Raw genomic sequence first — 25,927 nt, 5'->3', positions numbered from 1 at the left:
ACAAACTTTCGACCCCAAAAACAACCCCTGAGAAGTCGAATACTGCAAATTCCCGTCTTAGCGAGCACCTACGTCCTATAAGTAACTCCTATGCAATATTTGGGATTCCTAGCAGTTGTAGTTTCTGAGATTTCGTGATGAGTGAGTGACCTTTCGATTTTATATATATAGATTAAAAGAATCACTTGATCCTCTTTCCTTATATGATTAGTTTATAAATTGTAAGGAAATTAAGATAATAAATAAAATATAGTGTATGTTAAAATCATTTTAATACTTAAATGTAAGGAAACAACGATGTTAAGTTGTGTAATAAAAATATATAATATTAAAGAATTGAAGTTTACAATTAAAATAATAGATACATAAAATATAGAGCTGATTTACGATAATAAAAATAATTTTTTACTAATATTACTTTAAATAGGCCTATGTAAATATATTTTTATAAACTAGTACATTTACATGTAGTATTTAGTAATAAGTCTCTAGTAATTGCAATCAATGCAATACAGTTAAGTCATTTTTTTATTTAATATTTTAACGATATCTATTATCGTAACAGTAAGACCAGAACTAAGGCAGCCAAATCCAAAAAGTATAATAACAATATTTTTCCACAAAATCCAATTAAATTTGCCAAGGTTATTCCACCTGGCAACAGTCTCAACCGTTCCCGGAAGGATGAGCCCCAGAATGGAATAAAATATAGAGCCGACGATATTAATAATCTGTTCCAACAACGGAAGTATAGCGCCAATGCAACCTTAAAAGCAATGAAGCAAGTTTGTAAAATAATAAAAATATTTTTTTATCTTTAGATTATTACAACAGTACTAATAGTACCGTTTGTAAGTAAAATAATGACGTATATTATTAATAACCAATATTTGATATATCTATATAAGAATTTGTGTAGTTTGTTAAACATTAAACTTACCACAAAATATTACTACAAATATTCTTGACATGATTTGTGCCAAATTTCTGTGTTCTTCCTTGATTAATGGTTCAATATATCTAGAAAAGCCCTCAAATACTATGTAGAAATGAAGAGGGTAGGTCAATAAAATTGAAATAGTTATGAAGCCTTTGGCGCAAATCGCAGGCCTATAACAGATAAAAAATAATGAAGCAAATTTGAATTAAACAGATTTAAAAATATATAATTATTTTACTTTTATTTAAGACGGTTATTATAATATATTATAAGCTTACCATTCATTGATTGGAAGATTTAGGGTGACAGAACCTCGTAAAGCATCACCATATCTTAGGTATCCGAAAACGCCTAGCGTGGTGTATAGAACCGTCACAAAGGCCATTGCTATTACTAGTATGCCTTTACGTCCTAAGAAATGTTCGGGTTTTTGCATATTGTTTTCGATTGGCATTACCATACCAATTCCCTCCATAGCAAATATTATTGTACTAAAATACCACCAATAATAACTCATTTAAAAATAAGGAAAATATCGATAATTTTATTAGTTTGTATTTGTGTAATGTTTATTATAGGAACGTTTTATGTGACCGCTAACCACACGTTATGGAAAAGTAATACAATTATTCTACGTTTTATTATGTATAATAACTTACGATAGAAAAATAGGAAATCTTGAAGGTAATCCAACAATACGTTTGTCTGATATCGTTATTTCATCTTTGAAAATGTAGAAACAACATATTAGAAATGTTAGTGTTAGAAGTATATTCGCTATTGCGGAAAATGGCGCCAACCACTTCAAATATCTAATTTGCACCATGAAAATCAATGGTATCATTATTATTAAAGAGTAATATTCAACTCGTAAAACAAATGCTGGTACATATTGATCTAAAAGCTGAAAATAAAAAAGTATAAAACACTTCGCAGTGGGACAACATCCTACACATTCATTATATAATAAAGTAAATTTATATAAGGGTGCTTATCCCATTAAAAACCATAAATTTACGGAATCAGTATATTTGTTGGAATATACATATAATGTTTATGGCAAAATGAAATTAGAAAATACAAACCTGCTTAAGAGAATCGGCAATTAACACATTGAATATGCAACATGCACCGACATAGGTGAAAATCATTGAAAAATCGGCAAATATGCTGTAAATTTGACAATATTTAAATAAAGTTTAACTGTTAATTAACTTAATTAAGTGTTAGTGTTAGTTAAGTGTTGTCATTATTATTATTTTTTTCTGGCGCCATCTTTGATGACACCGGAACACAGAAACGAAGGTAAAACGGGAAAGTTACATTCAAAACGGGACGTCTGGTCACGTTAGTTATACGCAGATATAAATTAAATTATTGAGCTAAAGTCTATTCGGTCTTACCGCGCAGCTTTTGCAAAAGGCCTAAGTCTTTTTGGTCCAGTGGCAAAGACTACCTGACATGTCTCCGCATATCCTAATAAAGGTTTTTGTACACGCTTACAACATTCCCTAGATGTTTTTACCTAAAATAAAATTAAACATATGTAATATTTATAAGTAATTTTGAGTTCGCAAAAGCGGAAAAATTAAAATAATTAATAATTATATTGTTCGTCATATTATAATTGTACTAATACGAGTGGAAAATGAGAGCATCATTTTCATGTTTACTATTAAACGTTGGGTAGCTAATTAATTTTCACATAGCACGATTAATTTTCTCTGTGAATAAGTAAATGAATATTTTCTAAATCTTTTTGCCATTCTGAATTCTATTGCGTGTTGTATGGCGGAACTCAACGCCACGGTTTACTTCGACACCAGAGGATCAAAGAAATGAAAATATAAATTTCAATAAGTTACGCCACGAGTAGCCTCAATATAAGTACAATTACAGATTATGAGTGAATACTTACAAATATGTGAACGCAATGTCCACAAACAAAAGCTATAATAATAGTGCCCACAATGCCCATACCCCATCCTCCATTAGCAAAAGCTAAGGGTACCGCAAGTACGCCGGAACCTAACGATGCCTTAATTAAGTTAGCTAGTGATCTTATGTCACTGAAATTAAAAAGAACCGAAAGAAAGATACATTATTTTAATAACAATTACTCTTAATTCATAGTTAAAACTATAATATACTTACGAGTTAGGTTTTTTAATAACTCTATGCTCAAATGGATTATATTCTCGATCTTCGAATTCCTTTTTTTCAATGTCCATTGTAAACAAAGTTGTATAATGTCTGTTTATAGCATTTATATTGTATTACATAGTAGGGACAAGCTAAAACTGATGTGTTCTACTGATGAATATGTAAATTTAATTCAGTTAATCTCAGTAATATAACTAAAAAGATAAGGAATAGATAGTTGTTTCTTAGTGTATAACTGTCAGCAAATAAGACAATTTTTTGTATATGTTAGCTAGATTCTAATATCATGATTAGTATAATATTTCAATTCTGTAATATTTAAATATCTCGGGAACGACAGAAAAAGCTGTTTATGTAATAAAAAAAATACAATTGTGTCTTATGATGATATTAAGCTTAAACGTACAACTCTAAACGCGACAGGTTGTGGGTTCTATTCGAAATCAAATGAAATTAGTATTAAATATTTTCATTTCCTTGGTCTGGTAACGAGGGAAAGTCGTAATGGGAACGGAGTGTCTTAGCGTCAGGTTGTCACCCTCCGCCTACCCTGATATCTGCGGGATGTAGCGTGAACCTAGGAAGGTCTTTATGGACATTCCATTATAATAACCGTACATCCCGAAACCGTAACCGTCTCTATAATTCCGGGAATCACAGTACCAAGAACCGAATAAAACTGAAAACAACAATTAGATTTTTGTTCGACTAGAAAGAAAAATCAAAATTAAATTAAATCTATATCGATTTCCATTGAAAAGAAAGATACAAAAAAGTACAATGCTTATTTATATTTTCTTTGATTATTTATTATCTATATATATAAAAGGACTTGTCCTCACTGACTGAGGTAAGACGCACGCACAGCCGTAACCGCTGTGCGTAGAAACGTGGAATTTGGACAGATGTTTACTTTCGTTATCTGGACATCCACTAAGAAGGGATTTTGAAAAATTTTAATTCTAAAGGGGTGAAAAAGGGGTTGAAAGTTTGTATGAAAAAAAAATTAAATCGGCACCGATTCTTATAAAATTTTAAATTTAGATTTTTAAAAGTATTATATTGAATAAGTATTTCATCGTTTTCTAGAATTCACCCCCTAAGAGTGCAAATAAGGCGTTGAAAGTTTGTATGGAAAAATCTTTAAATCGCCACCGATTTTTATAAAATTTGAAACTTAGACTCTTAAAAATATTTCATTGAACACATGTTTCATGATTTATTAGAATTCACCCCTAAATAAGCTAGCGAAGCTGCGCGCGTCCGCTAGTCTATATATATAAAAGGACTTGTCCTCACTGACTGAGGTAAGACGCACGCACAGCCGTAACCGCTGTGCGTAGAAACGTGAAATTTGGACAGATGTTTACTGTCGTAATCTGGACATCCACTAAGAAGGGATTTTAAAAAATGATAACCCTAAAGGGGTGAAATAGGGGTTGTAAGTTTGTGTGGAAAAATTTTTAAATCGGTACCGATTTTTATAAAATTTGAAATTTAGATTTTTAAAAGTATTTAATTGAATACGTGTTTCATAGTTTACTAGAATTCTCCCGCTAAGGGTGCAAATAAGGGGTTGAAAGTTTGTATCGATTTTTTTTAATCGGCACCAATTTTTATAAAATTTGAAATTCAGACTCTTAAAAGTATTTAATTGAACACATGTTTCATGGTTTTCTAGAATTCAACCCCTAAAGGTGCAAATAAGGGGTTGAAAGTTTGTATGGAAAAATCTTCAAATTGCCACCGATTTTTATAAAACTTGAAATTTCGACTCTTAAAAATATTTCATTGAACACATGTTTCATCATTTATTAGAATTCACCCCTAAATAAGCTAGCGAAGCTGCGCGCGTCCGCTAGTCTTTTATAATTTTACGGAATGGCAGCGCCAATATGATGTGTTGAAATTTAAAATATTGTGTTTAATTAAGAATTAACAATAATATAATAAATGATAAAAATACAATTACAAAAACAAAATATTTTTTTAGTTTATAATATCATGATTACTATACTAAAAAACATAAGCTACAATAAACAATGTAGTATGGCACGTGGGGCTGCGTCTAAATGTATGAGGATGTATGTGGCTTGAAGCTTCATTCAGGAGAATGATTATATAATAGTATGTATTTAAATTATTTGAATTTCTTTAATACCTGTATAACACGTGTATAAGGTGGCCTTGAGTTCAGCCAATTAATTCGAAAATTATTACAATGTCTCGAAAATTGGACAGAAAGTGACAATGGAATGTTCTTCAATATTAGGTTCTTCCTGTGTTTTTATTTTCTTTTTTTGGCAGAATCAATACTTTCATAAAGTTAATTGCGGAAAAAATATATTAAAAAAAATATTGTTATGAAAAGGCACTTTAAAAGTTTATTATGTTTTATTTTGGACTTAAATTTTTTTGTAAAGTAAATCCAGTTCAAGAAGTTATTAGCTTAGAGTCTATGTTAAGAAAAAAATTGCCACATTTCAAAATTTTCGCAAGTATTTATCGGACCGCCTTTGTATTAGACCAATAAATTTTAAAATTTCAGCTTTGCTAAAATGACTTAGATAGTGGGATTTCAGTAAATATTAGTGAGGAAATCAAAAAACAAATAAAAGAAGAAATTTAAAAAAAGATATATATTTAAATATAGTTTACATTGTGTGATAGAAGTATAACAATATTAACCAAGCAAAAAATATAGAACTCTTAATAATTTATGAGTATAATATTTAGTTACGTTACAGGAAACTCCTTAAGGTTTTCTATATTTTTTTACTAATATTATTTCAAATAGGCGTATGTAAATATATATTTTGTATAAATATATGTGTGTGTAATATTTAGTAATAAGTCTTTATTAATTGTAATAGAGTTTTAAATCATTTTTTTATTTAATATTTTAATTATATCCATTATCGTAACAGTAAGACCAGAGCTAAGGCAGCTCAATCCGAAAAGTAGAATAACCATATTTTTCCACAAAATCCAATTATATTTGCCAAGGTTATTCCACCTGGCAACAGTTTCAACGACTCCTGGAATGATCAGCCCAAGAATAGAGAAGAATATAGAGCCAACGATATTAATTATCTGTTCCAACATCGGAAGTATAGCGGCAATGAAACCTTAAAAACAATGAAGCAAATTTGTATAACAGGAAATATATTAAGACATAAGAAGCCTTTTTGCTTACTCAACCTGCGTATATATCCGTCATTGTATGTGCACTCTTTATGTGAACAATTTTTTTTTCAGTTTTATGTATATAGCAGGGTAGGCAGAAGGAACCTAGTATTGGGACATATTAGAAAGAACAGAACAGAACAGTATTGGGACATTCTGTTCCCCACTTTCCGCCCAATTTTCGAGGAATATGTATTGTGTGGCGGAACTCAACGCCGTCCTTTTCGCTTTGGTACCAGGGGGAAGAACTTAATTTAGTAATTCATTCAAATTCATGTCTCCGAGGGGAAACTAACAGTCGCGTTACAGTTACACGCCTCCGCCCCTGCGCCACGACGCGACGGTAGAATAATAAGATATATTATTTATAAATATTATTATTTCAGTTGAGAGTTTATAGACTTACCACAAAACAAAAGTACAAATATTCTTGTAGTAATTTCTACCACATTTTTGTGTTCTTTCTTGATGAATGGGTCTATGTACCTCTCATAACCCTCAAATACTACGTAGAAATGAAGAGGGTAGGTCAATAAAATAGAAATTGTAATGAAAGCTTTGGCGCAGACAGCAGGCCTTAAACAGATAAAAAAAAATTAAATGTCCTTAAAATAATAATTAGTTAAATTTTCATTGAAACGATTTGAAAGTATCAGATTAAATTATTTAAAAAAATGAACAAGCTTACCACTCATCTATTGGAAGATTTAAAGTGATAGATCCACGTAAAGCATCGCCATATCTCAGGTATCCAAATAGGCCCATAGTACTGTACAGGATCGTGACAAGGGTCATTGCCTTTACTAGAATACCAGTATGGCCTAAGAAATGTTCTGGATTTTGCATATTATTTTCAACTGGCATAACCATCCCAATTCCTTCCATGGCAAATATAATTGTACTAAAAAAAATAGATTTTATAAAGATATACATGAAAAAGTAATTAACAATTATATTAAATCATAGAGACATTTGTATTTTTTTAACTTCACTTTCACGCTTTTATATTCCTGGCGAAAGATAATGGAGCACCAAATGCTACAGTCCTACCACATCTTACGTTCCGTTTATTGTAGTCAGCTTCTTCATATATTTTACGTGACCTTTCTTCAGTATCGTTTTCGAAGATCAACCTAGGTCTTCCTAAGCCTATCTTATCACTAATTCTCGCTACTTAAATCTTTTTTACTATTCTTTCGTAACTCATCTCGACGTGCCAATTTTTATTGACCTACCATAGCTACGATCCCTCTCACACCACACCACTACTCCACGAAACGAACGAACTTCTTCTTGTAGAATTCCAAATATAGTCCAGATAATTTAATTAAAAGCTTTTTATATTTAATTTGTAATATTATTATTGCATACATACTGCATAAATATTGTTTATAAATCAATTTAAAGGATTACCTAGTAGTATAAGATAATGTTTAATAATGAGTCACTTACGAAAGTAAAATAGGAAATCTTGAAGGTAATCCAACAATATGTTTATCTGATATTGTTATTTTATCTTTGAAAATGTAGAAACAACATATTACAAATGTAAATGTAAGCAGTACATTAGCTATTGCAGAAAAATACGACAACCACTTTAAATATTTAATTTGTACCATGAAAATCAACGGTATCATTATTATCAGGCAGTAGTACTCCACCCGTAAAATAAATTCTGGCATGTATTGATCTAAAAGCTGAAAGCACAGAAATATAAAATTAGGATTTATTATGAGGACTTTTCATTAATGGAATTAAAATATCTTTAAGCAGGCAATTGTTTATTTGAACCGTAGCGGTCGCGCATAACATAAAATACTTCATGAATATTTAAGGGATTTAATGTTAAAGTTTAATTTGATGTGTCTGAGATTTGTGCCTCTGTGCCTTAGATTTGAACCCGACTTCAACATTCTCAATCTGCGGTAATGCCACTGATAAATATATTTAATTATTAAAATCCATCAGCGCCATATAAAAACAAACATATATAAACTATAAAACACATTACCCTACTGAAACCATCCTGCTAAAAGTAGGGAAAATAATATATTAATTAAAAAACAATATTTTAATTCTTATTTCTGAAAACAGTGGGTATATAAGCCAAATAAGAAATACAAACCTGTTTAAGAGAATCGGCAATTAACACGTGAAATATGCAACATGCACCGACATAGGCGAAAATCAAAGAAAATTCGGCAAATATGCTGAAATTTAACAATTTTTGAAGCTTAAATAATTTGTCAATTTTAACACTATTTATTTCATTTATATTTTTTATCCGTCAAATAATCACGTGATATTTCTTAGCATCTTTTAATGTCCTCATTGGTTATACGAGGATTAGGACTAACCCCCACTCTCCATTAAAAAACACGTATATTTTTTAGTAAAGAAACTTCAAATTTTTTAAATATTATCTTCAATACAATACAATATTAAATTTAATAAAATACAATAATTTTATTTTAGAAAATTAAGGACCATGATAAAAAATTTGCTTTGCTTAATTTGCTTGTTGTATTTGAATAAAAATAAGTTTCTGGGAAAAGTAAAACCAGTGGTAGAAAAAGTCATGGCTGAGGAACATCAAAGATGAGCCAGAGACAGGACTAAATGCTGCACTAGTTGGAGAGGCCCTATAAGAAGAAGCCCTATAAGAAGAAGAAGAATAAAAGGACTTTCCTTTTAGGAGGCACGTGAAAAATATTTGTATGAGTACATGAACATTGATATATCATGACTTAGACCAATTCCCTTCCGCTCTTTTCGAACTTCACCTGATTTATGGACGGCTACCAATGGTATTAATAAATTATCGAAGACATAAAACTAAGATTTTAAGCATTAAAATCGGCCGTCGTAGTGCAATGATACAATCGTGTGACTGTAAATGCGACGATTCTGGGTTCGACTCCAAATTGGGGACAGAATTATTAATTACTAGCCATATCCTGCGTGTTTTGCCAGGCCACCAACAAGAAGGCGCCATCTGTGGAAAATTGATCGTACCAACTCGGAAACCTTCGTGTGCTTCGCTAAAGATCATCAATCACATGATTAAATGCGAAGTTTACGATTCTATATAGGACATACAATTATATATCTTTATATAGATTAATATTTCCATTTCTTCTATCTGGTAACAAGGCTAAGTGCGACGTTGAATTCCGTCACTGAATACGCAATACCTCGAAAATTCGGCGGAAAGTGAGGAACGGAGTGTTTTAACACTAGATTTTCTGTGCATACTAGCTGAGTAAATAATGTAATAAGAAATATTGAAGCAAAATATTCTAAATCTTACTTCGCAGTTTTTGCAAAGGGCCTAAGCCCCTTTGGTCCAGTAGCAAAGACCACTTGACATGTCTCTGCATATCCTAATAGGGGTTTTTGTACACGCTTACAACAATCCCTAGATGTTTTGACCTATAAAATAGTTGAAAATTTGAAATATTTACGTCAATGAGTAAGTAAAGTATCTTTACAACATATATTGTAAACACAAGGAAATAAAATTATTTAAAAAATATATTAACTTACATCATACATTGTATAAAATGTATAAATTTTATGAACCGATACTTACAAAAATATAAACACAATGCCCACAAAATAAAGCTATAATGATAGTGCCGATAATGCCCACACCCCATCCTCCATTAGAAAAGGCAAAGGGTACAGCAAATACACCGGACCCTAATGATGCCTTAATTAAGTTTGCTAGGGATCTTATATCGCTGAAATAAAGAATTATATAAGCATATCAACTTTTAGGGTTCTGTATCTCAAAAGGGAAAAACGGAACCCTTATAGGTTCACTTCAATTCGCACTTAACTCCATTTTATGAAAATATGGAACGCATTTAAGTAACAATTAGGAACCATTATTTCATTCGTAAAATAAAAATATGCTCTACTTACGAGTTAGGTTTTTTTATAACCCGATGATCGAATGGATTATATTCTTGAGCTTCTAATTCTTTTTTCTTCTCACTAGCCATGATAACAGAGTTGTATAAAGTAGTATCTGTTTATTACATTTACATTGCGTTACATAGAACAGACAAGCTAAAACTGATTTGTTCTGCTGGTGAATATAAAAGTTTTATTAATTTAATCTTAGTTTTATTATTATAACTCAAAAGATAAGGGGTAGATAGTAGTTTCTTAGAGCATAATTGTTAGCAAATAAAACTATTTTATATATATGTTAGCTAAATTGTAATACCGTGACTTGTCCTACGATATTTCAGTTCTCTTATATTATATCGGAAACGACAAACAAATAAAAAGCTGATAATTTTACAAATTTAATTTAATAAAATAAATTAATTTAATTTTGATACACTATTCTGTTCTACGGTGTAATATCTTTATGATGTCCATTATAGTAACTGTACACCCCGAAACAAGACAAAAGAGTCCAAAGAATACGATAAAAACATTTTTCCAGAGAATCCATTTGCATTTTCCGAGATTGTCCCACCGGAAAACCGTTTCTATGATGCCGGGAATCACGAGACCAAGAATTGAATAAAAGCAGGCGCCCACTATGTTTATTATTTGTTCTAATAGAGGCAAGGCCATACCGATTCCCACTGAAATAAAAATGTATAATGCAAATTAATATTTTCTTTGGTTATTTCATTTCTTTTATAATCATATAGCAAGGCATAACTAATGTGATGTTACAGCCGTATTAAATTTTATATAGAGTGCTTTTGTCAGCACCATTTTAAATGAAATTACAGTTTTAACTACTCTATAAAAGTCTAATACAATTAAAAAATAAAATATTTGTTCCAAAAATAAAAAAGTTTTTTTTCCAACAAAATAAATAATAAAATTATCGTTGTAAAATAAAACACCATTTGTTAAGGACGACGCACGCATACATAAACCTATTAAAGGAATACCGCCGCACACGCTTCATTCCGAAATCGACTCGTAGGTATTGGCGATAAAGTTCAAAGTTGTTTAACCTTTAGTTGTATTTTTGTAGTAGTAAGTGCTTACGTAAAGTAGGTAAAAAATCCTACGTCAAAATTGTTGAGGTACCTTGATTAATTTCTTTATGTATGGATTTGAAAATTTTACCCTATATGCTGTTCCCGTAAAAGGAGCGCGGACGATTCCAACCTGTGTATTATGTTTAATTATAGTTTACAACATTTATTGAAAAACTATTAAGTCAGTAAATATAGCTAAATGCTAATATGAAACAATTGTGGCATAGTGGGACAAACTCTGACTGTAAGTGGATGATTGTGGGTTCGAGCCCTACTCAGCGGGGACAGGAAAATCATATTTAAAATTTTCATTTTCCTGCTTGTAAATATATCGAGCCGTTGCGTTATGTCACTCAATACATTGTTTCGAAAATAAGACGAAAAGTGGAAACGGAGTGGAGTGGAAACTTAGTCTTAACTTTACCATACAATTATAAAGAAGAAAATGACTTACCACAACCTAAAACACCGACATTTCTTGCCACAATATCAGTAATCGTACGGTAGTTGTCCTTTATGTGGGGATCAGTGTATTTCTTAAAGATGTCAAACACTACATAGAATTGCAGAGGATAAGTAAAGAAAATTGATAGTGCAATAAATATTTTTGCGCATATGGCGGGCCTGAAAGAAAATAGAAAGGTTAAATTTCAAAGCAACATTTTCTTTTATACATTGTTTCATAATTGTCATTTATTGGAATGCCTTAAATCCGCCACTCAACACGCAATTCCTCCAGAATTTGGCGGAAAGTGGGGAACGGAGTGTCTTAACATTATGTTTCCTCTGCATACCCAACAGTGTATAGGATACAACTTGAAACAACAAGAAACTTGATTTTGATTTTAGGAATGTTTTAACTATTAAAGTACAAAAGTAGATATTATATCAACAAGTTTGTTTTTCACATTTTCATGTCGAGTTTTACTGCATACTTCATTAACAACCAAGTACTTACATACTATGTATTATATTTTAATCCTCTTGGAGAGCAGACTTTAGATAACGCCGGAACTGTTTCTACCGTGATAGCAACATGTTTAACATTTCAATTGATGTCGACTATAGGATGTTTTTAAAGTATCTGCTGATATCTAAATTTAGTGGTGTGCCCCACAAGCGTGTGACTTGAAGTGATGGGTTCGATTCCTACTCGGGAAAATGAAATAATAAATATACCTATATTTTCAACTTTCTGGTCAAGGTACAGAATACAAATTTACAAACGTAATGAGTTCCGAAGAAGAAAGTGAAAATTCCGTTTCTTTCTTACGGCAGTGTATGATGGCTAGCATTATCTCTGCACACTCAGGAGCTTTACGTCAAGAAAATGAAAATGTTGAGCTGGAAATCCGGCGTAACGCGGTCTGATCGCGTACGCAACACATGCATTTGAGGTAGTCTTGGAGTCCATGACGAAGCGGATAAGCTCCAAGAGCGTGAGATGAGAATGAGACCTTCCTGACGCCGCCGAATTGATAATCTCCTCCTCTTACAGAAGTCGGTTAAAAATAACTCACCATTCATCTATGGGTAAATTTAAAGTGATAGAGCCTCGTAGCACGTCTCCATATCTCAAATACCCAAATAGGCCAAGGGTGCTGTAGAAGAAGACAATGGCTGACATAGCCACGACGAGTACTCCTGGACACCCGAGGAAATGCTGAGGTTTCTTCATGGCGTTTTCAACTGGCATCACAACCCCGATACCCTCCATAGCAAATATTACAGTTCTAAAAATATACCAAATTAATCCTGTTTTTATTCTTATAATAAAAAATAACTTGTAGGTTTCAAGGATCATTTGATTGTAATTTTTTTTAGCTTAGACAAGAACCTAGAGTGGTGTTACTCAACGCTGCGTTTTGTCTTATCAAAGCGGGGGCTGAAAATTATTTTAATCATTAGAAAAATATAGATAACGTAGATACATATCATATAATCAAAATTTAGAAACATTAATATGATAAGGTAATTCTTGTACAATGATTTAATACACATCCAGGTATTGTTTCAATTGAAGAAGAACAATAAGTGAAATTAACGTGACGGCACTGTAACATACTTACGATAAGAACGCAGGAAGTCTTGCAGGATTGCCGACTACTTTTTTGTCTGCGAAGCTGATTTCCCCTCCAAAAATATAGTATAAGCATATGAAGTATGTTAGTACTAGAAAAATATTGGCCAGCATTGAAAAAATTGCAAGAAATTTCAAATATCGCACTTGACATAGTAGGCACAAGGGTATTAAGATGATCAAACAGTAGTATTCGACGGATAGGTTCACGCTTGGAATATACCTATCGACGATCTGTAATATGAGAAAAAATTAAGTTGTTTCATAAATTAAGATAAAATTATAATAAATATTATTATATATAAGAAACAGACTTGTTTTATAGAGTCGGATATGAGTACAGTATAAATGCAGCAGACGCCCACGTATGTTGAAACCAACGCGAACTCCGCAAATATACTGAAACATAAAAACAATTGTTTAATTATAATATAGTAGATATTAGAGACCGTTATGGCGCAGGGGCTCAAGGGTGTGACTGTAAAGCGATGATTGTGAATTCGATCCCCACTTGAGGCTATCAATTATTAGTTGTAATTGTGGAGAACGCGGAGTGTCTTAGCACTGGGTTCCCTCGGCCTACCCTGCTGTATGCGGGATACAGCGTGAAGCTGGTTTTAGTGTATTAGATATTATACAGGAAACGTGCTAGTTAAAACCACTAAATCAGTTTTAAAAAGATTTTTTTTTGTCATATATTCAATAGGACTATCAAATGTGCATACATTTTGGAATAACATAAGACCGTAGTGTTTTATTTAGTCGAATTATAATTTATTTACTATTAATAGATTATTTAATCTTGTTAATGAGGGTGGATGAATTAACAATTAAACGTAAAATAGCACAACAGGCAGCCTAAATGAGCAATCTCTTCCAGGCAACCTTAAGGCAACCTGAATATATATGTATTACATACATACACACATACATACATACATTTTATAGCAATAGTAAATGTAATTAAATTGCCTAATTAGAGTTATTTAGGTATAATAACATTATACCTTTTTAAGGTGTGGTAGCGTGATAAGTGAAATTTGTGTAATAATCGGTGCCGGTGTAACGATCTAATGAATAACCGACAAGGATGTAGCGCTATTGTTAATTGAACAGGGCGGGTATCCTGTAAGTACATTGGCAAAGATGTTTTTATAAAATGTTGTAATATGTATTATAAATATGAGCCCAGTCGTGGCGCAGGCGCACAAAGTGTTACCGTACTGGTTGTGGGTTCGATCCCCGCTCGAGGAAATGAAATATTTATTTAAAAGTATATTTTCATTTCTTCGCTCTGGTGTCCAGGAAAAGCGCAGTTTTCAGTTCCGCACGCAATTCCTCCAGAATTCAGCGAAAGGTGGGGAACGAAGTGTCTTCAACGTGATGTCAGGAGACATCACTGGAGAGAGGTTCTTTCTGTCTATCCTGCTGTGTGCGGGATATAGGGTGAAGCTAGGTTTTTTTTTTTTTTTTTTTTTTTTTATTGAAGATGGGTAAGCATTTGTCCGCTATCTCACCTGGTGGTAAGTGACGATGCGAACGATGGTGGAGCATGCTTACCCAGAAAATGCCTATTCACTCTTTCCTTGAAGACGGTCAGGTTATATTTAACGGGGAACAGTTGAGCAGGCAGGGAGTTCCACTCCTTAGCTGTTCTTATAAGGAAAGTGGAGGCGAAGCGCTGCGTACGAGAAGCAGGCACATCGATAACATATGGGTGAAACCCCAGCCTACGTCTAGTGCTCTGCTGATGGAAAGGAGAAGAGGGTATCAGGTCATGCAACGCTGCTGCACACTCTCCGAAATGTACCCTATAGAATACCGACAGGCATGCTACTTTACGACGGTGTTCGAGGCTTTGCAGCTTTGCCTCAACAAGCTCTGTGTCGCCAATGAGCTTCTTGGCGCGATTTTCAATCGCGTCTAAGGTCGCTAGCTGATATTTAGCAGATCCATCCCATAGGTGACAGTAGTACTCCATACACGATCGGACTTGAGCTTGATAAAGTTGAAGAAGCTGTCCCGGTGTGAAATACTGCCTAACCCTTGAGAGGACACCTAGTTTTTTAGCTGCTGTAGTAGCCAGAGACTCGATATAACGTCCAAAGTTCAGATCTGACGTAAGGTTAATGCCAAGAAGCTCAAGATGGTCAGCCATCGGCACGGGTACATCTCGGAAAGTCGGAGTAAGATCGAAGGGGCTCCGTTTTGTAGAGAATAAACACGCCTGAGTTTTGGTAGCGTTAAACCTGACAAGATTAGCATCACCCCATTCGGAGACGCCCTGAAGTGCCAGATTCAGACGACTGATCATAGACTCCCGACAAGACTGGATTTCGTTCCGGTTGGCCTTCGCATTAGACAGATATTTGTCAACAACCGTGCTGTCATCAGCGTACCCAACGATACCGGGTACTAACATATCGTTGATGTGCAGCAGGAATAGGGTTGCGGACAGAACAGAACCTTGAGGAACACCGGCATTTATAGCCTGTTGATCAGATACGCGGCCATCAAGGACAACTTGTATCGATCGCTCACTCAAGAAGTCTGATATCCAAATGCAAAGGTCAGGCGGTATTCCGTATGCGGGAAGCTTACTTATGAGGCTTGCGTGCCAGACCCTGTCAAATGCTTTAGAGATATCGAGAGACACGGCAAGGGCCTCGCCATATCTCTCGATAGCCTCGCCCCATACGTGAGTGACATACACAAGGAGATCTCCCGTCGATCGTCCTTTACGAAATCCGTACTGGTTATCGCTTAGGAGATCATTATCCTCCAGATATGCCACAAGCCTTTTGTTCAGTACACGCTCCATAGTCTTGCAGAGTATGGAGGTGACTGATATCGGCCTGTAGTTGGCAGGGTCAGCCCGACTGCCTTTTTTGGGCACAGGTTGCACGTTTGCAAGCTTCCACGACTTGGGCACTACCCCAGTCTCTAGTGAGAGTCGAAACAGGCGTGTTAGAATAGGAGACAACTCAGGTGCACAGTTTCGCAGCACAATCGCAGGAATGCCGTCTGGGCCGCTCGCCTTATTCACGTCTAGATTTTGCAGGGCTACGCGTACCTCTTTTTGGCGAATGCGGACAGCTGCCATAGAGCAGTCGGCGCGGGGTAATGATGGTGGTGTTTTACCAGCATCATCTAGACGCGAGTTATCCGCAAACATAGAAGCGAACAAGTTCGCTTTATCTTCCGCAGTGTGAGCAAGCGAACCATCTGGCCTCTGCAAGGGCGGCAAAGAGGGCCGACAGAAGTTAGTTTCGACCGCTTTCGCAAGTGACCAAAATGCCTTACTACCCGCTGGGTACGAGGCAAGCTTAGCGCCTACTTTACGAATGCGGTCGAAACGAGCTCTGCGTAATTCTTTTTTGCCTAGCCTGGAGGCCCTGTTGTAGTTTTTCTTCAGTTCACGAGTATTCGGAGCTTTGTGCGTGCGAGCATCAGCCCAGGCAGTGTACGCCTTCTGTTTCCGCGCTTCTGCACGGTCACAGTCAGCGTCAAACCATGGGCGAGCTTTACCACCAGAAGGAATATCAGAGTATGGTATGAAATACTCCATGCCCTGCCGTAAGACTTCGGTTATGGCTTCTGCGCAGCTCGACGATTCTCCTGAAGAAAAACAAGATCTCCAAGGATAAGCTGAAAAGAAGTGGCGCATCTCATCCCAGTCTGCTGACTTGTATCGCCACACCCGTCTTATACCGCAAGGGCCCTGATCGGGTGGTGAGTAGACGGATACAGACTTCACCAGACAGTGGTCAGAGGAGCCCAACGGGGCCGTAACTGCCACAGAGCATCGGTCTGGGTCTGTAGTCAACAGAAGGTCTAAGCAATTAGCTGTGTGGGACCCAACATCGGGGACCCTCGTCGCACAATTGACCAGCTGGGAAAGATTTTGCAATAGTGAAAATTTGCGCGCTTCACGTCCAGCGTGGTCAGTCGTCTGGTATGGGAACAGCCACTCTTTGTGGTGAGCATTGAAGTCCCCCAGAATGAATAACTGTGCGGCTGGATACCTCTGCTGAATCTCCTCAGCAGCTTCGTTGAGATGACCAAAGAGCCTGGTTGTCTCCGCATCCCCACTGTGCGAGCGATAGACACCAGCATACACATTTTGTGTTGCTCCAGTATCGACCAGTACCCAAAGTAAAGAAAAACCCGGTACCTCAAGGTTTTTGAGACGCTTGATGCAGATGTCATCGCGAACGTACACGCAGACCCCTGCTCGCAGTTCGAACCTGTGTTCCAAGGAGTAGCCAGGATAGTTGAGGTACGAAGCGTCAGCTGGACATTTGATCTGCGTCTCAGTTAGGAACAGAAGATGCGGTCTTTCGGTCTCTAGGTGGTGGTGGACGGCGTTGATATTAGAGTGCAAGCCTCGAATATTGGTGAGGTGCACTTTCAATGGGAGGACGTGCAACCGCTGTTTAACCTTGTTTCTGTTTCTGTGCTTCATAATATTATTATTTGAGACGAGAGAAGAAGTGAATAGGCAGGAAGAAGGCAGTTGTGCGAGGCATCCTGACTCGTTTAGCCAAAGGAGCGAGCTGACTGCGACCACACACAGAAGAGGCTGGCTTGGAGACCGCGGGGACGCCCGAACCCCCCCGGGGATGCTCACCTGGTCCTCCCATCCGGTCGCCAACCGGCAAGGTGGAACAACCCGGGATTTTTCGTCAGGTGGCGGGGCAGCCTTTCACGGGTGGCTTTCCCGCTACTTGGGCCCCCAACTGCCTACGGTCGGCCAGCGGTGCACCGTGCTTCGGATCCCGCTAGCCTCCAGAGCCAGACACCCGGTGCCGCGACAGTCAGGCGCTCCAAACCGCTTACTGTCAAGATGCAACTGCACAGACCCAACCTCCACATAGGCTACTACTAGCTGCGTACCGGAACGCGGTGATACCGTTTGGCGGTACGATTTAGTTAGTAGGGTGGTAACCAGCCACGGCCGGAGCCTACCACCGGAAAGAGTGTTGTCCATTTAGCACTGCCCAGGGGTCACGTGTAGGGTATCTAGAGTCATGAAGTCCATACTGGGCTTCGCCTACGGACGCGGACAACAATTAACGGTTTTTTTGATTATGAATATTTTTAACTTATGTATATATTTAAATAACTTGACTTTTATTGGTTATTGAAATTACAAATACATACGTTATACCAACATATATGTATATAATGATGCTATTTCCAACTTTATCTTAAAACAACCTTGGAGTTAATTTCACAAAACCTGAAAATTCTAATGCAAAAAAGGTGTATTATACAAATACAATGCCTTATGTACTGTCATAAATTTTTAAATTTAGCACAAAATCTTTTGAATTTCTTATGGCTTACAATAATAATCTTTGCAGCTTAGTCTTCGGGTTTCAATTTTAATGTTCAATTTGAGAAAACAATTACATATGTATGACGTTTTATTCTTTTGTTCTTAATTTAGGTAGGTACAAAATTAATATTCAATGTTATTTTTTATCAGTCTGTAATAAAGCAACGGAATGAAGTCGTTAAAAAAGTAATTTTAAATAAAGAAGGTAACGCATCTGGGCAGTGCCCTTACAATCAACATATGTATATTATTTCAAGTTTCCTACCTACGAAATAGGGAATATGCATGGGTTTTTTTTTAATTTCTTAAATAATCATTTACATCTTCATAAGGTAGAAAAAAATATAAATTAAAAAATTTGAAAATATTCGGGCAAGGTTCAATGACGTCTTGAAATAGGAATTTGTTGCGAAACATTCTATCCATAAATTAACATTTATTATAGAATATATTGACTTGAAAAATAACTCGAAAAATATATGACTTAAACTATTTTTCTTGCAAACACAATTAAAACATTACACATATTGACGCCGGTACAACCATTTTTTTGTCTCCTGTAATGTCTGGGACGAACGGTTTCCACCAATGGTGGCGCGTTTTGCAAATTTAAATTGACTTTTATTATCTTTCTTTTTTCAAATAATATTTTATAGGGTTAAATAATAAAGAAGTTTAAAAATATTGTTTAATTGTAATGTGATGATAATAAAGACACGTAAAAAAATATCGAGACAAGTAAAAATTTTATACATGTTCCTTATTATAGATGGTTTACGAAGTACGGTACATCATGTGTTTTATTAAATAATGAACCTAGCGCTAAGATACACCGTACCCCACTTTTCGCCGATTTCTTAAGCCGCATTAGCGTGTTGAGTTGAACGCAATATTTTGCCTCGTTACCGGAGCAAGATAATTAAAATATTAAAGATTTAGTTTCCTTCGAGTGGGAATCGAATTCCCAACCGTTGCATTTACAGTCACACCCTTGATTCCCTGCGCCACGACTGGCCTCATAAGTTCTTATAAATTAAGATAAATATGTTATTATATTTAACTGTAACTTATACTTACCTGGCAGCATGTGAATAACGTTGGGCACCTTTTGGTCCATTTTGAAACGCCGATTTACATGTGTCAGCATAGCCGAGTAGCGGTTTCCTTTCTATCTTGCAACAGCCACGGGACGTTTTTACCTATCATTATGAAATAGTAGTTTTAGTGCCCCCAACAGTCCAGTCAGTATAATATAATGCTATATATTTAAAAGCTAATTTTAGTTTTTCATAACAGCTAATAAAATATACCCTTAATTAAATACATAAAAAGCTGTATATATTTTATTAAATATTACTTTCAATTGTATTATAGATTGCTTTTAATAACTATTATAAAATTGTTTTAACAAAAAGTTATATATAAGTTTTGTCCCGTATACTTACAAGTATATGGACGCAGTGGCCGCATATGAAACCGATTAAGAGAGTGCCGACGATACCCACCCCCCATCCAGAGTTGGAGAAGGCGAGTGGTCCAGCCAGCAAACCGGACCCCAACGACGCTTTGATTATATTAGCTGTGGCTCTTATGTCTCTGTAATAAAAAATGTCATAATAAATAATTAATTATCTATCTATTTGTTTCTATGTAGTAAATATTTTTTTTCCTTGGCTCTGATAATTTTTTTTTTCTTAATTTGTGTCTCTATATCTGTCTGTCTTACTATTTCTCCGGGTTAAGTTTATCACAATTCAATATTTTTTTATAAGAAATGTTCAAATATTCGTTTGTAATTATTTTTTGGTCGTCTTATTGTGACTTATTTATACGATATCACGGATTTTTTTAAGAACGAATGAAATTAAAGCAATCTGATGTCAGCCATTATTATTATTATTTCGTTGTCTAAAGTAAATAAACAAATACACCGCAATGCTACATAGCTTTTAGCACTCCTAAGGAATGTAAATAAGTCAGCTACCACATATATATATTTATCTCTTAAGGATAACCTACAGTATCCATTTTTGTGTTTTACAAATTACAAGAAAACTATTCTCAAAAATAAAATATTATTCCTTATCCAATTAAATACGTTACATATGTTGTTCGCTTTATATAGATTAAAATTGGCATTTTACAGCATATAATGGAAATGTATATTTTAGAAGATATCACAGTTTTAAAATACAGCAGCAGAGCGGTCATAGCATCGTGCTCGTGACTCGTCATGCGCTACATAGTCGTTTGAAGTTAAAAGTAATATATGACCTTTATATGTTACAAGTCCTTTTATATATATAGATTATATTGCAATCCTTTAAAAGTTCAATGTAGAAATCAGCGACAGTATACATCTGTCTTCTAGATATAACACGCAGTAATCACTTTTATGTTTTACGAATAAAAACAAAGACTAAAGAATGCATAAGAAACGATGTGCAAGACAAACTGACGAAACATGTAATTTCTCCGCGTGCATTGTTAATATAATAACTTAATTAATGTTGCATCAAAAAAATATAGCACATTATACCGTAAACATTTTGTTGAAATTATTTAACAAAATATTAAACTAAAATAACTATATGTTTACTTTTACTTACTTACTATTAACATATGTTACTTACTATTAACATATATTTTCATATACGTGTTTAATTAATAAATGCATTTTTTAAACGACTTCTGTAAGAAAAAGAGGTTATCAATTCGACTGCATTACTGGTGCCAACTAAAACAAACAGGCTTTTACTAAGCCTGTTTGATATTGTAGTAAGGTAATGTAGCATTAGCTTGACACCAACTTCAAAATTATAAAATCTTTGTAAAATTATTTTAGAACTTTTTAGTTCGTTGTTAGAAGTCGGCTTTTCTTTTTGTTAAAAATTTATTTATTTATTACAGGTACTACTTTTCCGAATAGTGCCGCAACTATCCATGGTTTACCCTATTCTGTTTTATAGTGTATTTAGTATGTTCATGTTTTGTTTCTTAAGTATATTATATAAGTAGCGTACTTTGGATCAATATTGTCAGATAAATATAATCTATGTCTATTCACTTTTTGGTTAAATTTACAAAGTAATATTGACAAATAAGAAGGAAATGCAGTAAATCTTCTTTATTTTTGATTACCGCTTTCTGTCATTTTCCCGTGTTTAAAATTTTTGATATTGTTTAAATTTAAAATCTTTAATCTATTTTAGATATTTAAATCATTTCATTCAATATACAAATACAACCTCTTTTACACTTTTATTTTCTTTACACATTTTATTTGCCTTTCATCAGTGAGACATTATAATAATAATAATAAGATTATAATCCCAAAACCGTGTTGAGTAAGCCTATCCTCATCATCTACAGGATATCAATTTTGACTGATGATGACTTTGACACGTTATGACACACTAAGTATATGTATATTGCACTTGTAGGGTAATTTATTAGAGCCCATAATGGTGTCATGTTTGTCACAAATATGATTAATCGTAATATTATGAATGCAAGGAAATATCTTGGAATAGGATATTTACAAATTCAAATTTATATATTTAATCTGTGATATATTATGAATTGGAACTAGTTCTAGTGGATAAAATCAATGCCAAATTTTAAAAAAAATATTAGCCATCTCGATGGCTAGTGACTCGTCACTATATATACTCGTATTTATCATATATTTGACATTTTAAGTTTTATCACTAAATCATTATACAAAAAGGCTAATGTTATGTAAGTTAAGAATCGTATAATAGTTTAGTTAAGTAATTAGTGTCGCACGTTTTCGAACGTAGCGGGGGTCTGTGGCACAGTCAAATATCAAGAAACTGTACCATAATGGAATCGACTTTATTGAATTAAAATTCAAGCTATAATTCGAAGTAATCAAACTCATTTGATAATGCATGCAATGTTACGTATTTAATTAAATGTATGACGAATTAGTGTAGCGTTCCTAATCTATCTATATATATAAAAGGACTTGTCCTCACTGACTGAGGTAAGACGCACGCACAGCCGTAACCGCTGAGGGTAGAAACGTCAAATTTGGACAGATGTTTACTTTCGTAATCTGGACATCCACTAAGAAGGGATTTTGAAAAATTTTAACCCTAAAGGGGTGAAATAGGGGTTGAAAATTTGTATGGAAAAAAAAATAAATCGGCACCGATTTTCATAAAATTTGAAATTTAGATTTTTAAAAGTATTTAATTGAACACATGTTTCATCGATTTCTAGAATTCTCCCTCTAAGGGTGCAAATAAGGGGTTGAAAGTTTGTATGAAAAAATATTTAAAACGCCACCGATTATTATAAAATTTGAAATTTAGACTCTTAAAAATATTTAATTGAACATGTGTTTCATGGCTTTCTAGAATTCACCACCTAAGGGTGCAAATAAGGGATTGAAAGTTTGTATGGAAAAATCTTTAAATCGCCACCGATTTTTATAAAATTTGAAATTTAGACTTAAAAATATTTCATTGAACACATGTTTCATGGGTTATTAGAATTCACCCTTAAATAGGCAAGTGAAGCTGCGCGCGTCCGCTAGTCTATATATATAAAAGGACTTGTCCTCACTGACTAAGGTAAGACGCACGCACAGCCGTAACCGCTGATGGTAGAAACGTGAAATTTGGACAGATGTTTACTTTTGTAATCTGGACATCCACTAAGAAGGGATTTTGAAAAATTTTTATCCTAAAGGGGTGAAATAGGGGTTCAAAGTTTGTATGGAAAAAAAATTAAATTGGCACCGATTTTAATAAAATTTGAAATTTAGATATTTAAAAGTATTTAATTGAATACGTGTTTCATCGTTTTCTAGAATTCTTCCCCTAAGGGTGCAAATAAGGGGTTGAAAATTTGCATAGGTTTTTTTTGAAATCGTTACCAATTTTTATAAAATTTGAAATTCAGACTCTTAAACGCATATAATTAAACACATGTTTCATGGTTTTCTAGAATTCACCCCCTAAGGCTGCAAATAAGGGGTTGAAAGTTTGTATGGGAAAATTCTTAAATCGCCACCGATTTTTATAAAATTTGATATTTAGACTCTTAAAAATATTTAATTGAACATATGTTTCATGGATTTCTAGAATTCACCCCCTAAGGGTGCAAATAAGGGGTTGAAAGTTTGTATGGAAAAATCTTTAAATCGCCACCAATTTTTATAAAATTTGAAATTTAGACACTTAAAAATATTTCATTGAACACATGTTTCATGGGTTATTAGAATTCACCCCTAAGTGAACTAGCGAAGCTGCGCGCGTCCGCTAGTATGAATATAAACTAACAAGCTACAAAATAAATAATAACAATAGCGATATGGATTAATATGTAGAATTTATCTATATAGTAATTTTTAACACCATTAGTGGCGCAGGGGCACAAGCGTGAGACTGTAAACATAATAGGTTGTGGGTTGATTCCCACTCGAGGAAATTAAATATTTTCATTTCTTTATTTTTCGTTCTGGTGTCGAGGCAAAGCGAAGTTCAGGGCAAAGTGATTTCCATCATTCAACACGCAATGCCTTCAGAATTTGGTGGAAATTGGAGAACAGAGTGTGTTAACATTAAGTTCCTTCTGCCTACCCTGCTGTGTGCGAGATACAAGTACACACAAGGTTTATTTAACTGATGAATACTAGTTACCCAAGCTGGTTTATTTAGCTGATATCTACATTTTTTTTTGTAATTTATTCTTCATATGTCCAAAAATTTTCTTCTATGCCCTAAATTAAACCTTATATTCAGATAACAATGGTTCAGTATTAAAATTTACTAGATATAAGACTATTTATCGTAATTATATTTATAGTAAGTACATAAAAAAGTATTGTTTTTGTATTATAGATTCCTTTATAAATGTGCATTAATATTTTAAATATATTTGTGCAATCTGGCATATAAAACATTTAGTAATAATAAAACGTACAAAAAATAAATAGTTCACTCTAATTGAATACTTACGAACTTGGCTTCTCAACTATTCTATGTTCATACGGATTATATTCTTCTTTTTCTTTGTCTTTACTCATTTTTGTTAAAAATAAAGTTACACTCTTTGAAAATGCGAGAAACACACTACAAAACTCGCAATTATTGTCAATTTTCAGAAACAATTAACACACTTCGAGAACTTATCGTCGAATTAAATAAAAAAAAAATACAACAAACATATGTTACAGTTTAATGTAAAGAATATTTGCGTCAGATACGATAAACATTTTCTTCATATTAAATAGTTCTATAGGTGTACGCGAGGCCAATCGTGATATAGTAAGATTAAACTATAATTGCAGGTAAGTCTTAAGTTAATACTGAACGGTTTATTTGTGAAACTGATAAGCCAATCACTGCGCGAACCTTTCCGCACTGATCTACGAGAGCTGTGATAATGACAATGCCTCGAAAATGACGCAATGTCGTATGTAATTAGGCATGTAATATTTTAAATATTTTAATTTTCATCGTCATGCTCTGGAGATTTAGTTAATTTATTTATGTTTTTAAAGTTTTCCGCTCATATGTTTTTATTGCTGTTTTATACATAAATGTTTTCCTTTAAAGTGCATATTTTTATATAAATGTTTCCTAGTGGCATTTCATAATATTAAACAATGAAACTCAGGAGGAGATCCAGAGTTACCGACATAGCTTAAAGAATTGGTAAGCTGAAGTGGCAATGGGCGGGGCATATCTGTCGTATAGCCGACGGCCGCTGGGGCAGACGTGTCTTAGAGTGGAGACCCCGTACAAAACGACCGGTGGGACGACCCCCTGCTATATGGGCCGACGATATAAAGAGGTTGGCGGGAAACGGATGGGTCTATGTCCAGCAGTGGACAAAAGAGATGATGATGATGATGAAACACCTAATTAATTTCATATAATAATCGATAATCCTAAGGCAAAAATACAAAGAGATATTAAATACTTTAAAAATTATACACCACATTAAGCAATGTTATATAAACAGATGGCTGAAATAACACAATAGGATACAATGTCTGAAAAACAAACAGAATTAATGAATACTATCAAATTTCATCTGCACTTGTGTTTACCAATGAAAATAATATTTTTGGAAATGAGCTGATAGTGTGAAGAGAAACTAATTTTATATTTTTATTCTTTTTTACATTGAAACAAAAAAAATACTATTTATTTTACACTTATTTA

The 25,927-nt window shown here is 34.1% G+C and overlaps 5 protein-coding genes across 5 annotated transcripts in view; 1 reads left to right on the top strand and 4 right to left on the bottom strand.

Moving 5' to 3' along the window:
• Nucleotides 1–25,927, top strand: part of LOC146529897 (cytochrome P450 4g15-like) — a 286,682-nt gene that overhangs the window by 2,022 nt on the left and 258,733 nt on the right. The window lies entirely within an intron of this gene.
• Nucleotides 1–25,927, bottom strand: part of LOC146529903 (NADH-cytochrome b5 reductase 2) — a 165,020-nt gene that overhangs the window by 36,197 nt on the left and 102,896 nt on the right. The gene's annotated exons all lie outside the window — the stretch shown is intronic.
• LOC146529909 (proton-coupled amino acid transporter-like protein pathetic) lies at nt 383–3,393 on the bottom strand. Its single transcript, XM_085200642.1, has 8 exons — nt 3,095–3,393; nt 2,859–3,009; nt 2,344–2,465; nt 2,026–2,110; nt 1,600–1,844; nt 1,219–1,431; nt 941–1,110; nt 383–766 (listed from the first exon to the last, which is right to left on the bottom strand). The coding sequence occupies exons 1-8, from the start codon at nt 3,169–3,171 to the stop codon at nt 516–518; spliced, it is 1,314 nt and encodes a 437-aa protein (XP_085056768.1). The 5' UTR covers nt 3,172–3,393; the 3' UTR covers nt 383–515.
• Nucleotides 5,773–10,439, bottom strand: LOC146529908 (proton-coupled amino acid transporter-like protein pathetic). The gene is made up of 8 exons (XM_085200654.1): nt 10,217–10,439; nt 9,882–10,032; nt 9,600–9,721; nt 8,415–8,499; nt 7,742–7,986; nt 6,978–7,190; nt 6,696–6,865; nt 5,773–6,231 (listed from the first exon to the last, which is right to left on the bottom strand). The coding sequence occupies exons 1-8, from the start codon at nt 10,294–10,296 to the stop codon at nt 5,981–5,983; spliced, it is 1,317 nt and encodes a 438-aa protein (XP_085056780.1). The 5' UTR covers nt 10,297–10,439; the 3' UTR covers nt 5,773–5,980.
• On the bottom strand, nt 10,593–25,030 carry LOC146529907 (proton-coupled amino acid transporter-like protein pathetic). Its single transcript, XM_085200657.1, has 8 exons — nt 24,716–25,030; nt 20,171–20,321; nt 19,803–19,924; nt 13,699–13,783; nt 13,374–13,618; nt 12,825–13,037; nt 11,759–11,928; nt 10,593–10,893 (listed from the first exon to the last, which is right to left on the bottom strand). The coding sequence occupies exons 1-8, from the start codon at nt 24,781–24,783 to the stop codon at nt 10,643–10,645; spliced, it is 1,305 nt and encodes a 434-aa protein (XP_085056783.1). The 5' UTR covers nt 24,784–25,030; the 3' UTR covers nt 10,593–10,642.

The sequence above is a fragment of the Heliconius melpomene genome, chromosome 17 (genome assembly GCF_056956725.1).
Source record: "Heliconius melpomene rosina isolate 202511_hmr_F chromosome 17, ASM5695672v1, whole genome shotgun sequence".
Lineage (NCBI taxonomy): Eukaryota > Metazoa > Arthropoda > Insecta > Lepidoptera > Nymphalidae > Heliconius > Heliconius melpomene.
The sequence above is the reverse complement of the archived record's forward strand: the minus strand, read 5'-3'. Positions and strand labels throughout refer to the sequence as shown.